The sequence below is a fragment of the Mus caroli genome, chromosome 1, assembly GCF_900094665.2.
Source record: "Mus caroli chromosome 1, CAROLI_EIJ_v1.1, whole genome shotgun sequence".
Taxonomy (NCBI): domain Eukaryota; kingdom Metazoa; phylum Chordata; class Mammalia; order Rodentia; family Muridae; genus Mus; species Mus caroli.
This window is the reverse complement of record NC_034570.1, coordinates 33,993,361-34,006,369: the sequence shown is the minus strand read 5'-3', so window position 1 is coordinate 34,006,369 and position 13,009 is coordinate 33,993,361. Positions and strand designations below refer to the sequence as shown.

The 13,009-nt window shown below is 45.4% G+C and overlaps 2 protein-coding genes across 4 annotated transcripts in view; one reads left to right on the top strand and one right to left on the bottom strand.

The window, feature by feature from the left end:
• Tbc1d8 (TBC1 domain family member 8) overlaps positions 1–5,300 on the top strand; it is a 109,302-nt gene extending 104,002 nt beyond the window's left edge. Inside the window, exons 17-20 of one of the 2 annotated variants that reach the window (XM_029476619.1) lie at positions 175–240; positions 2,484–2,573; positions 2,866–2,963; positions 3,909–5,300. In XM_029476619.1, coding sequence (XP_029332479.1) covers positions 175–240; positions 2,484–2,573; positions 2,866–2,963; positions 3,909–4,346 — 692 coding nt within the window. In that variant the 3' untranslated portion in view covers positions 4,347–5,300. The remainder of the gene's footprint in view (positions 1–174; positions 241–2,483; positions 2,574–2,865; positions 2,964–3,908) is intronic. The other variant, XM_021185175.2, reaches the window with a different exon arrangement.
• Positions 5,301–5,356: 56 nt separating this feature from the next.
• Rpl31 (ribosomal protein L31) lies at positions 5,357–9,006 on the bottom strand. 2 transcript variants are annotated; one of them, XM_021185372.2, is made up of 5 exons: positions 8,932–9,006; positions 8,610–8,716; positions 6,593–6,718; positions 5,641–5,753; positions 5,357–5,425 (listed from the first exon to the last, which is right to left on the bottom strand). In XM_021185372.2, the coding sequence occupies exons 2-5, from the start codon at positions 8,714–8,716 to the stop codon at positions 5,394–5,396; spliced, it is 378 nt and encodes a 125-aa protein (XP_021041031.1). In that variant the 5' UTR covers positions 8,932–9,006; the 3' UTR covers positions 5,357–5,393. The 2 variants fall into 2 exon arrangements, with proteins under 2 accessions (XP_021041031.1, XP_021040953.1); XM_021185294.2 differs by lacking the exon at positions 8,932–9,006 and adding an exon at positions 8,860–8,877.
• Between the last annotated feature and the right edge of the window lie 4,003 nt (positions 9,007–13,009).

Genomic DNA, 13,009 nt, shown 5'->3' with positions numbered 1-13,009 from the left:
CAACAAGGGTACTAGACACACTCAACAAGGGTACTAGACACACTCAACAAGGGTACTAGACACACTCAACAAGGGTACTAGACGACACACTCAACAAGGGTTTGGCCTCCAAGCTTAAACCCAGACTAATGGAATTCATTTGTCCTTTGTGCATGTCTCTCTTCAACCTTGCAGACATCATGTACAATGGAGAAATGAACGAGAAGATTAAGCTGCTGTACAGGCTTCATATCCCCCCAGGTAAGCAAGCGTCTGGGCTCTGCCCCAACAGTCATCACTGTGCAGGCCACCATGTGGGTTCTCTCTGGGTTCAGTTCCCTCTATCCAGTTTGTAAAGGAGTCATCCTTTCCTCCCAATGCATTTTCAGACTCCTTTGTCAGCGTATTTTTATTTCCTATTCCATTGTCTGTTTTGGGGGGGTGGGTGGGGAGATTGGGGCTTGTGTAACTTGTTCTGGTAGACCAGGCTGGCCTCAAACTCCCTCCCAAGTGCTGGGGCTATAGGGATGTACATCCCTCCTCCAGCATTACCAGGCTCTTTTTGACACTGGCTCTGTAGAGTATTTGAGATCAGGTACTATGATGCATTTATCATTGAAACATTGATGGACAGTAATTGAAATGTGTAGGTTTCAGTAATAGAAACATTTTTACTAATTCTGTTAATATTTTTTTAGGACATAGAATTCCATTATCTTCCCTGGCTTTTTCAGGTTGCAGAAACTGCAATATACAAAAGCAATTTCTCTTCAGATTTTGTTTACTTCTTGACATCTTGACTGTTAACAAGAGCTCTTCTCTGGTCTATTTTGAATTCTAAATACTTATTAGGGTCTTGATATCCTTCCTTTAGATTTAAGAAAATTTCTATAATTTAACTGAATAGATTCTAGTTGTCTTAGGTTTTAGTTGCTTGGTCATACATTTACTTTTGGTTATAGTGGTCATACTGTCATGGTTTTTAAAAAAAAAATTTTTTTTTTTTTTTTGGTTCTCAAGTAAGCAAGCCTGTGTACCATGCGTGTGGCCTGGTACTTGGCAGAGGCCAGGGGCATCAAATCTCTTGGGACCGGAGTTGAGAGCACTGGGAGTGGCAATCTCTCTAGCCCATGGCCATGCCATTTAAGCTTAGCTTTTCTTGATGTTTGAGAGTACCATTTCCTCATTTTTGTCTCCCATCTGATTGTATTCCTTCTTCGTCACATCTAACGCTGTGGTGGTGGGTGGTTTGAATCTTTTTTCTTTCCAACACTTTCTGATATTTATGTAAGCACAGGGACACACTGAAGTCAAGACTTGAATGTGGCCAGGCAGTGGTGGTACACACCTTTAATCTCAGCACTTAGGAGGCAAAGGCAGTTCCAGGACAACCAGGGCTATAGAGAAACTGTCTCAAAAACCAAAAAGCAAACAACAAAAATGAGTGTGCATTCTTACATTTCACCATTTCGAAGGAAGGGGTCCGCAGATGGGGGGTGTCTGTTTACAGCTTTCTTTGTGCACTGGGTTGACCAGTCTCGGCTTCGGGGTTGCTCTCTTCTACCTCCCATCTCATCATAGCAGAGACTACAGATGTGCACCAACAGCTTCTACATGAGTTCTAAGGACTTGAACTTGGGTTCTCAAGCTTAAAAAGCAAGCCTTTGTCTAGCCCCCTTGCTTTCCCAAATTATAATTTCCTCCTTCAACCACACTGCTGACCTCTTTTTCTGTTACTGGCTTTTCCCAGGCCATAGAGTGAATTAACCAGCTTGTCTGTGTGCTTAAGTCTCTCATCATCTTTTGCCAGAAAGCGTGAAGCACTTAGGATCTATTAAGATATTTTAAGTTTTAAATAACACATTAAACAAATGTGTATCATACATGTGTACCATATATGTGATAATATTCCCATCACCCTCCAACCTGTTGCCTTTTTTTCTGGTGACTGAGCAACCACGGCTCTACAGAAGCAAGACCTGACCATGAAGAAAATGTTTCTTCTGCACCTAGCAACCATAACTGCCCAGACCTGTGGAGGGGCAGGATACCTGCCCTTCTCTCCTAAGGAGATGAGTGTACAGTCTTACCTGATCAGATAAAGCCTAGCATCACAGATGATCGCAGGACAGAAATGACAATACTGTATATAGTGTATTGTTAAAATTGTTTAGGGGTAGATGTGGAAATAATGAGATGGACACAGGGATGAGATACGGTAGAAAAGGAGCAAGAACACAGACAGAGCCAGGGAGGCTATTTCTGAGAGGAAAAGAGCAAGGCATGCCAGAATCTGGTGGAATTCTAGGCCAGCCAGGGCTTTGTGAAGACAGTTTCAATCCTACCAATTTACACGTCTAAACACAGTGCTCATTGTAAACTGCTGTATTTTTTTTCAGGTCAGCATCAGCTGTGTCTGTGTATGAATGTGAGATATGTGTCTATAAAAGCATTTAGCTTTACAGGTGTAAACTTTACTCCAATTTAAGCATTTTCCTTTTAAGCACTCACTGAAAATGACAGAGATAGCCAGTCACCATTGAAGAATCCTCTGTTGTCAACTTCAAGACCCCTGGTACTGGGCAAACCCAATGGTGAGCATGTTTCTACTACTGGCTCTTAGCAACCGATCCCTCTCCCTTACCATTCAGTAGTCCATGGACAGCAAGGCTCGAGTGCCCCTAGCGTCCTAGTTCTCTGCAGCTTTCATCCTTTTCTAGGGTCCTCTTTTACCAGGAAGGCCCTAGAAGTCTGATAGATATATACTCAGTTGTAAAAGAGTAACCTCTTGGTTTTATATGCAATTTGCTTAGTGTGGCGTCCTGTTCTCTTACTATCCCAATTTTAATTTTCATAGAATTTAAACTGTTGTTTCCCTTTGCCAAGGTGACACAATTGATTATCAGAAACAGCTGAAACAGATGATTAAGGATTTAGCCAAAGAAAAGGATAAAATGGAGAAAGAGTTGCCCAAAATGAGTCAGGTAAGGCATCTTGACTTCCCACAACACTGCTGTGTTCCAGTCACCTCTTTGTAACAGGTTGCAAACAACATGGCAGCCTCCCACACCTCTGACCTTGTTAGTGCTACACAAGTGCCACAGGGAAGCAGGTTTCATGTGAAAAGGCTCTTGCTAATGCATGAGAAATTTCGAGTGGTCCTGTGTGACTTCAGTGACTTTTTAAAAACTATGTGTGGTCAAGGCATGAAGGCCAACAGGTGTCCTTTGACCTTCAACTCAGACTGAACATGAAGCCAGGTAGGCAGTTCCTGGTCTTCCCAGGCTTTCACATGTGTTATATCACCCAGAGCTATCTGCACGATTTTTAAAAAAGTTCCTGTCAAGTATTAGCCTCTTCTTTTGCTACCATAAAATAGTTGTGGGTGTTTCATCTAAACCACTGAACAGTGCGGTACTTTTTTCTCCCCACTCTACCTACCTGTCTCCTAAGCACTGGGAAGCACTCCTAAGCTACATGCCCTGTTTTTATTATCCTCAAGGCCTGCATCTCATGAACTGACATTTACCACCCAAAGTTAGCACGGAAACCCTCTTGATCAAAATGCTTGGGATAGAAGGTGGCACACGCCTTTAATCCCAGCACTTGGGAGACAGAGGCAGACAGATTTCTGAGTTCGAGGCCAGCCTGATCTACAAAATGAGTTCCAGGACAGCCAGGGCCCACAGAGAAACCCTGTTTCGAAAAACCAAAAAAAAAAAAAAAAAAAGTACCTTTCTAAATATGCTGCTTGTGCAACCAGACACTAGTGGGACACAACTATCACCCAGTGTTTACTGGAGAGGCAGGAAGATCATGGATAACCGTCTCAGACCAGTTTCCCATGGCACAAAGATTAAACAGCATACACTTTTCTGCTAGTGTAACATATCCTCATGCTGTTGTCTGTGGCCTTCTTTTAATTCTAGAGAGAATTTATCCAGTTCTGTAAAACTCTGTACAGTATGTTCCATGAAGATCCAGAGGAAAATGACCTGTATCAAGCCATTGCCACAGTAACCACTCTGCTACTGCAGATTGGAGAAGTGGGCCAGCGAGGTAGCAGTTCAGGAAGCTGCTCCCAAGAATGTGAGGAGCCGCAGGCCTCGGCTCCTCCAGAACAGGACTCAGTTTTTGCTGAGGCTGGGAAGAGTCCCCAGGCCTTCCCAGAGACTGAAGGGGACTGGACTGTGTCCCTTGAACACATTTTGGCGTCCCTTCTCACTGAGCAGTCACTGGTGAATTTTTTTGAAAAGCCACTCAACATTAAATCCAAACTTGAAAACGCCAAGCTCAATCAGTACAGTCTCAAAGTTTTGGAAATGAGCCACCCACCACAGGCAGAACTGAAGCTCAATGACCTGTAGGCCCTAAGCTGCTGGAGAACACACTGGAGCCGACCACACCAAAGCAGGAACTGTCAGCCTACAACCAGGCAACTCCACCACCTCAGTCACAGCTGGGGGACTGCTGCAGGTCTGACGCATTTCTATTTATTCTCAAGAGGACAGGTGAGTGGTGGGATGCCCTGTTTACATACACTGTGACTATCAACTTTGCTGAAACCAGTGTTTCTGTTGTGATCCTGATAGTGAGTCTGCCCTTTGATGAAGAAAAAGATGCCACCGGAACTAAGAGACATCAACCCCAGGCTCATGTTTCCACTGGTCAGAAACAAGAGATCCCAGAACCATTGCCTGTACAACTGTATTTGGCTTTTTTTGCACTAATTTTGTTTCAATGCTGGTAATTGAAACCATTTAATATATCTCGTATTCACTTTATATACCCTTCCAAAAACATGTTCAAACCATGCCTTCAATGTTTGTCCCCAAGGTTTTTAATAAAAATCGTTCTTTTGTACTGACTTTTTAAAAATGTCGTCTTAAGGGCAGACAACACATCCCAGAGATGATGTGTTGGCAAAGATGGCCGGAAAGGCAGAGTTGACGTCCCAGGTTCAATTCCTGAGACCCACACAACATAAGTTAATTCAGTACATTTAAGTTATAACCTCAATCTTTACCTCCTAATCTTCGGCTCACACATACACCTGGAACTGAAAACGAGAGCTTACAAACAAGCTGGGCATTTAATTGCCAATACTAGGGAGGAAAAGGCAGGTGGATTTCTGAGTTCAAGGCCACCCTAGTCTACAGAAGAAGCAGTGCCACAAGAAACCCTGTTTCAAAAACAAAACAACAACAAAAAAACCCAAATCCACAATCCTAATAAACGGACTTCTGTGAAAGGAATGTTTCACGTATTTCTAATTTCCCATGTACCCAGAACAGAGATTCTCAAGATTAATTTCCAACACCCTGTAGACCCAAAAATTCCACCCACGAGGCAGACAACAGAAAGGAAAACCAAACCCTGAAGGCAGTTGTGCAACTTTATTTGACATGAGCAGGTTAGTTCTCATCCACATTGACCGTCTGTAGATCTGGAAGGAGAGTAACAGCCAGTCAGCACCCATGCATCCTGCCCCAAGTGGAGGCCACCCTTCCCAGCAACCTCCTTACTATCTCCCCACACACAGCCAGACAGTTTTTAAGGAGCATCTGATAATTCAGCCTGCTGCTTACCTCTTCACTGACCATAGTACAGACACCCATCATCTCACATACAATAACTCCTGCGGAACGCTGGGATACTTACTTTTGAATGTGGTAACAGGCACGTAAGTCACCAGCGTGTAGAGCTTGTTTGGGGAATCCTCATCCTCATTACGTTTTCTGGACAAGCGCACTCGGATGCGATATGGAACGTTCCTAATAAAAATGTGTTGCTAAGGTCAATGCTTCCGTCAGAAACAAGGCAGAGTGGTATTCACTCACATCTATCCCTGTTCCTTGTGTTCTGGCAAACAAGCTCCTATGACCTTGAAAACACACCCAGGTGAATGAGCAACAGGCCAATCTCAGGATATGTCAAGGCAGTCACCAACAGTAACCAATTATTCTTAAGCAGACAGAAAGTGACTGCCAACAGATAATAGCCATTAATTCAAATAAAAGGTACACACACACACCCCCTTTCAGAAGCCACATAGCTGACTTATCTCCTTCCTTCATAATCTTTGGACCTGCTAGGTGCTTATTTAGGCCCCAGATCTCTACAAACTTCTCCATGCTCTTGTAACACCGCTCACCGTACCTCAAGGCAGATACTGCAGTTCACTGTTGGATAATCTAATACACCCCAAACCGTATGCCTACGATAGCAGCTGTACCCCGACCCATCTTACTACTTACTCCACTTTCAAGGGACTCCCCAACCTCGGTGTTAATCCCCTTCTACACTATAGGACACGACATAAGTCAGCCCTTCTGGGCAGCAGGAGCACACACCTTCCCAGGGAGGCCAGCACCTTAGGCTCCAAAGCACTGCTTTCCCTGCAGCCAATGGAGCTCTTCCAAATCTCAAGCTCCAACACTGCTGTCTCCCTTACAACCGAAGACACAAGCTCAGCCTGAGCCATCGTCCCAGTGTCTTTTCTACCCTACATCTGCTAACTGAACTCTCAAATGTGACACACAGCCCCCCCCCCCACACACACTATATAAGGAATTGGATAAGCTGTCATCACTGCACCAAATAACTTCAGTACCTTATTCCCTTGGCCCAGACGGCCTTATTGAGCCTGGTGTCAATGCGCACATCTGGTGTCCCCATTTCCTTCATGGCAAACTTCCGAATTTCTTTGAGTGCCCGAGGAGCACGCTTCTTGAAGCCCCTAAGGTTCAGAACACAAGCACATTTTAAAAAAAATCAAAAATTATATATGTAAATGGCATGCCATCATGAAACCAAGAACCCTCTGGCCAAGCATGAAATGTCCAGCTACTAGCATCAGTACTTAAGATGTAGGGGTAAATTCCAAGCATCCTATAGTCCAAGATGTCCCGCTCACTTTCCCAGAGTATCTCAGTCACCAACCAGGCCTGCTCACAGCAATCCTGAATGTTGGGGTAGACCTCTGGGGACCAGAGATGATCCAGCGGTTAAAAATATCTGCTCTTGCAGATGACCCAGGCTTGATTCAGCACCAATGTGGAGCATACAAGCATTCAGGCAAAACACTCATACAAAAGGAAGACAAAATTCTGTGGAATTGAGGCAGGCACTCTCCTATGAATTATATAGCCAGGGTACATGATAGGGGGCTATTAAAAAACAAAAACAGTGAACCTTTCTAGAGCATGGTGCACACACCAATGATCCCAACATGGAGGCAGGGTGGGAAGACCTCAAATCCAAAAACCAATCAACCAAAAAAGCCCAGGCCTGTTCAACACCCCTCAAGTCCACTCCAAGTGAAACAAAGAGCATTTGCTTTCTCTACCCACCCGCAGCCTGTCTCTAGCACCTAGACAACCCACTTCACAGCTAGCTTGAAAAAACTCAAGCAAGCAACCAGTCAGGTGGTATCACTTACAAAGACCAGGAAAGAGATGGAGCACTGAGCAATCTCAATGTTATGGTTAGGGAATTGGAAAAAGTGGGGCTGCCCCAGTCAGTCAGTGGATCTCAGAGGGCAGACCTCGCACTGGGCTGAACTACTAAGTGAGTGCCAGGACAGCCAGGGCTACACAGAGAAACCCTGTCTCGAAAAACCAAAAAAAAAAATAAATAAAAATGAACTACTACCTGAATGAATGAAACTGGGAAAGCAAGGAGTGGAACACAGCAGAGGCTTGGTTTGCACCACAATGGGGACCAAGAAATGACCAAAGAATGAAGGAGGCTAGATATTCTCACACAGGACCTTTTCAACAAAATACAAAAGGCCTGGGGGTAAAAAAAAAACAAAAAACAAAAGCAACATACCACTTGCTTCTACAATGCTCTATTCAAGGCTGCTTTTAAAGAGTACCTTTCACCTGAGAGACTCTTCCTTCCACATACTGGGCCAACACCCACACCACCTTTAACTTAAAATCCTTATCGCCTACTTTCCCCCCACTTTGTCACAGGCCTAAATAGTGCTTCATAGTGCTTAATATGCCCAACCATAAAGGAAGGAACGTGGCCGACCACCAGCAGTATCCATACTGGGCAAAGACCTCACAGAGGGCAACCCACTAGGTGCAGACACACGTTTCAACCCGGCAAAATCTCTCCGAAGATACTAAACCATCAAGTCCAAGAACTCCAGCTCTAGGGCTGGAACGCAAAGGTCGTGTACAAATAAGCACCGCACTCACTCTCTGTAACCACCACTTTATTACAACGTGCCCCGAATTTGCACAAATCTGTATAATCGGAGGACGAAAAAAAAAATCGTATTTCGCATTTGAGGTAGTAACCGGCCACTTTCCTTCAGCGTACAAGTCACTGACGGTTCCCTTTTACACGTCCGGATTACCAGAACTCACGTTTTAGCACCACCAATCTTCCCCAAGTCTATCGCTCCCTCAAACTCCATCACAGCCTCCCGTCTCCATTTCCTAGCCAGTAGCCGTGCAAGCCAAACCCCGCACACCTTCCACGTACACACAACCACACCGGAATAAACCCGCTTGTCCTCTAGAGCACCCAGTCTGTAAGCAAGGCTCGCGGGTGACAGCCCAGCCCGGCCGGGGCCCGAAGGGGGTCGCGGGCCACACCGCCCGCCAGGTACTCACACTCCATGGATGCGCTTGTGAATGTTGATGGTGTATTCTCGGGTCACCACCTCGTTGATGGCAGAACGGCCCTTCTTCTTCTCGCCACCCTTCTTTGCGGGAGCCATCTAGACGCAGGCGACAAGAGAGGGAGGCTCTAAGCAGGCAGTGGGAAAGCCCAAGCCCGAGCTAAGGTGCACCCGTACCCCGCAGACCGTCCTCCCACCGCCTCGGACCGCAGAGCCTCCGCGCGGCGCGGGACAAACCCCACCGAGCCTGCCCGCCCCGCGCCGGGCGCGGATGGCGCCGGATTTCAGAGCCGCGACTCCGCAGCCATACTCACTCTGCCGGGCCCAAGTAGGAAAGGAAGGGCGCGAGGGTTTGTGGGAAGGAAAGTCGCGTAGCCGTACAACTTCCGGGTCACGGGGAGGCGGGGAGGAAGAGGTGTGGCGAGGGAAGTCAGGAGTTAGGCTGGGACGTAAATACAGCGCGCGTCAGGGGCGGAGCGAGCGGCATGGGGCGGGCCCGGGGCGGGGTCGAGCTTGTCAGTCTTCTTGCAATCTGCCTTGAGCAGTGGCAGTGCGGGATGGGATTTAAATCCCAACCCGAACCCGGATTCTTCAGTTTTTCGCGTGCACTCGCTCACTCACCCTACGTTTGTTGAATCTGTTAGATACTGTGCTTGGCGGAAGGTCCCCGAAATGGCCGAGACGACAACAAAAGAATTTATTTTCCAATTCGAAAATGCCCACGGAAATGCCAGGCACGTCCGTAGAAAATAGATCTCCGAATCTAAACATGTCCGAATAGCCTGTCTATTGGAGTTTCAGCAATGAGCAAGTTTCAGGATCTCACAGGCAAGAAGACAGGCAGGCAGACACTCCACGATCTTACAAGGAACCTATGTTTTTCTACCTCCTTTGGCTAAGGGATGCTGGGGCCTTTGGATTCCCCAAAGGTCAGACTTGGGGTGGACAGGCAAGCGCTCTCTCTCTTATCTCATAAGAAAATAGTGTCCACAGCCACGTGTGGTGGTGCACACCTGTGATCCCAGAACTTTGTGGGTTGAGTTAGGTGATCAGGAGTTCGAGATATCCTTGACTGTAGTGGGCTAAACACGCTTGACAATATCTGATGACTTCTCCGTGGGGCTAGGAGGAAAGGAGCAGACAGGCAGGCTCAGTTCTAGTTCTTAGAGAATCCAAACCAGAAGGGGTTCTATGCTGATTGGTACTGGGATTGAGCTCAGAAAATTGCAACGCAATCTCCCAAGCAGAGCCACTCAAAAATAATTTAAAAGGAAGTCTGGAGCAATGCATTCAGGAGGCAAGAGGATGCCAAATTAAGGATGGACTACACAGAGGCCAGCCTTGGCTACACAATGAGACTAGATCCAAGAGTAGGGGGAGGAGAGAGGGGAGGGGAGAGTAGAGACTGAGGGAGGGAGAGGGAGGAAGGGTTATAAAGAGAATATGAAAATGTGAATTTGGGATCTTTAGCAAGGCTAGCAAGAAGACAGAGGAGCCACTAGTCAGAGTGTGCTGACTTGAGCAAGAAATGATAATTAGTTATGGTTAATAAATAATGGCTAATTAGAAAAGCTGAGTTTATAAAAGGCTGTGAGTTCCTGACTTCATACTAAAAGTAAAACATGAATAATTTAAGGAGTCAATAAACTAGACATATCCATCCATACATGATAAAGCTAAAGATCAAAAAGGAAAAAAAAATTTTTCCCCTGCCTCATTTCTAATGAGCTTTTCTACAGAAAAACAAGGCTATTTATCTCCATAATATGAAGTCCATCTGACCACCAACAGCATTTCTCTAGATGACTCAGATTAGCTTTTTTTCAGTATATTACTGGCTGACTTTGAGATCGTCAAGCTACATGAACAGAAATTAAAGCCATTTTATATCGCTAAATTTTTACTAGGATATTTTGGCAAGAGTGCAAAGTCATGACTAGGAACTGCTTCACTTCGCCAGGTGTGGTGGCACACACTTTTAATTCCACAGTGGGAGGCAGAGGCAGGTGGAGCTCTGTAAGTTGCAGACCAACCTGATCTATATAGGGAGTTCCAGGCCAGCCAGAGCTACATAGTGATACCTTGTCTAACAGTGACAACAATGTTGTTTGTACAAGGGGCATTTTAGTTGTGAGAGACAGAAGGTGTTACAATTTTAGTTTGTTTGGAGTATCTTAAACTGAGGTCACATTCAATCTTGACTCTTGAGCCAAGACACTGTACTTTTCCAGACAGTATGATCATGGTTTTTCTGGGACACAGATGTAGTTACAGAATGACCTTTTAATAAGCAAAGATAATGAATGAAGAGGTCAGTGATTACAATTCCCGTGATGCATGCATTTAGTGGAAAATTACACAATTATAGGTTTTTGAGCGAACCCAAATTCTGAACATGTGCACAATTCAGGCAGAGTTAAATTAAATTAGGAGCACAGCATACTCCACCCTCTTTTAATGGCTTCCAGATAGACAGCCTTAGGATAATGAATACACTGTGTCCATTAACAATCTTGTTCCACTTAGGAGTCTAACCATCAATTAAAGTATGACTTACAATTAAACTATAAGTTTGTTTCCAGAAAAACCCAATCTCTAACCCTTAGACAATGCTAGGGTAAGAGATAAAATAGGTCAGAGTTCCATAGACTTCATGTTTTTAGCGTTCATTTCAAGTTCTTTCAAAATGTTCCTCTTGGTGAATGAAAAATATTTCCTGCCCACTCCACCCCCACCCTCAGGGTAGAGCAATCAAGGGTACATATCTATAGCAACCTCATGGTATCCAAAATGGATCCTAGCTAGAGAACCAAGAAGGAGCCATCATCATTTTACAGAAGAGGAGAAATTACAGACCTGTCTATCTTAATAGAGCCCTAGAAGGAACTTTAGCTTCATGCAGCCAGCATCTTGGTGGCTCCCAAACCATGAGCTACTAAAGTGGGTAGTTTTTAGAGGCCGCTTAGCACCCTGGGACATGCATCTGCACGGAGCTCCATGCACAACCTTCTCCAAACAAAGTGGCTAGTCAATTCTTATACCCTCAACTAACTCCCTAGCAACCTCTGGTGACTCCCCTTTTGTGGTCGAACTTGCTGGAACATATCTTAGAACTGCAGGCCGGGCAGTGGTGGCGAACACCTTTAATCCCAGCACTTGGGAGGCAGAGGCAGGTGGATTTCTGCAAGAGTGAGTTCCAGGACAGCCAAGGCTACACAGAGAAACCCTGTCTCGAAAGAAAAAAAAAAAAAAAAAAGAACTGCAGGCGGTGAGCCCAACTCAGCCTGGGCTGGTCTTCAGTACATGGGCAGTAAGGCAGCCTGTGTCCATTGAGTGAACTTTTGGGGGGGGTGGGGGTGGGAATCTCCTATTTACCATCCTATGCCTGGGCATGATTGGACATGCATATGAGTAAGATCAAACATATCACGATAAAGAACATGTTGAATGAACGATTGGTTACATAACCCAAGCCCTTCAATGGAACCACAAAATCACCCACATCTCATCCTTGGCAACTAACCCCTCCTCCTCCTGCTCCCATAAGAGGAAGCTTTGCAGAATAACCCAGGACAATTCCCCCCCCACACACACCCGAAACAGGGTTTCTCTGTATAGCCCTGGCTGTCTTGGAACTCACTTTGTAGACCAGGTTGGCCTCGATCTCAGAAATCCTCCTGTCTCTGTTTCCTAAATGCTGGGATTAAAGGTGTGTGCTACCACGCCCGGCTAACCCAGGACAATTTTGCTTGGAGCTTGCTGCTTTCATAGCAATGCATCCAATCTGGATGTTTACTCTATTTTTTTGAATTAGACCCTTGCTAATTCACTATTTGTGTATACTTCTTTCAATTGTTTGAACAAGAGAACAAGAACTTAGAAGCACTCATTCGAGACCACCAGGACTTCTGGAGCACCCTCATTTTAGTATGCTGACCATCATGAACAAGGTGGCTGCAGCTGACTGAGACCTAGACATCCCGCTGTGCTGCATATGTGTGCACATATCACACACAGGCACACCTACCTTGCTGGTATCATTGGCCTTCTTGCTGGTAGTGAGAGCCCTTTGGATCTGTCCTGATTGAAAGCAATTGCAAACAATGCATGGATGCTTTGGTGGGGAACGTCTCCATCATTTCTGCAGGCTACCTATGTCTACAAGATTGAGATGTTCCCAGCAACCTTTTCCTGTTATTATTTTGTCATCATTTCTTCAACAAAGCATTGCTTTTCTGTCACAAGCTTTAAGCCTTAGGGAACTGGCAGAATAATGCAGTTCAAAAAAATTCCATTTGTCGAGCAGTGGTGGCACACGCCTTTTTTTTTTTTTTTTTGGTTTTTCGAGACAGGGTTTCTCTGTATAGCCCTGGCTGTCCTGGAACTCACTCT

Excerpts from the sequence above, each read along its gene's own strand:
- Rpl31 (XM_021185372.2), bottom strand. The coding sequence starts at position 8,716 with ATGGCTCCCGCAAAGAAGGGTGGCGAGAAGAAGAAGGGCCGTTCTGCC. Across the intron at positions 5,754-6,592 it reads GTCTGGGCCAAGGGAATAAG|GAACGTTCCATATCGCATCC; the intron begins GTACTGAAGTTA and ends CATTTTTATTAG. Across the intron at positions 5,426-5,640 it reads GCCTGTTACCACATTCAAAA|ATCTACAGACGGTCAATGTG; the intron begins GTAAGTATCCCA and ends CTCTCCTTCCAG.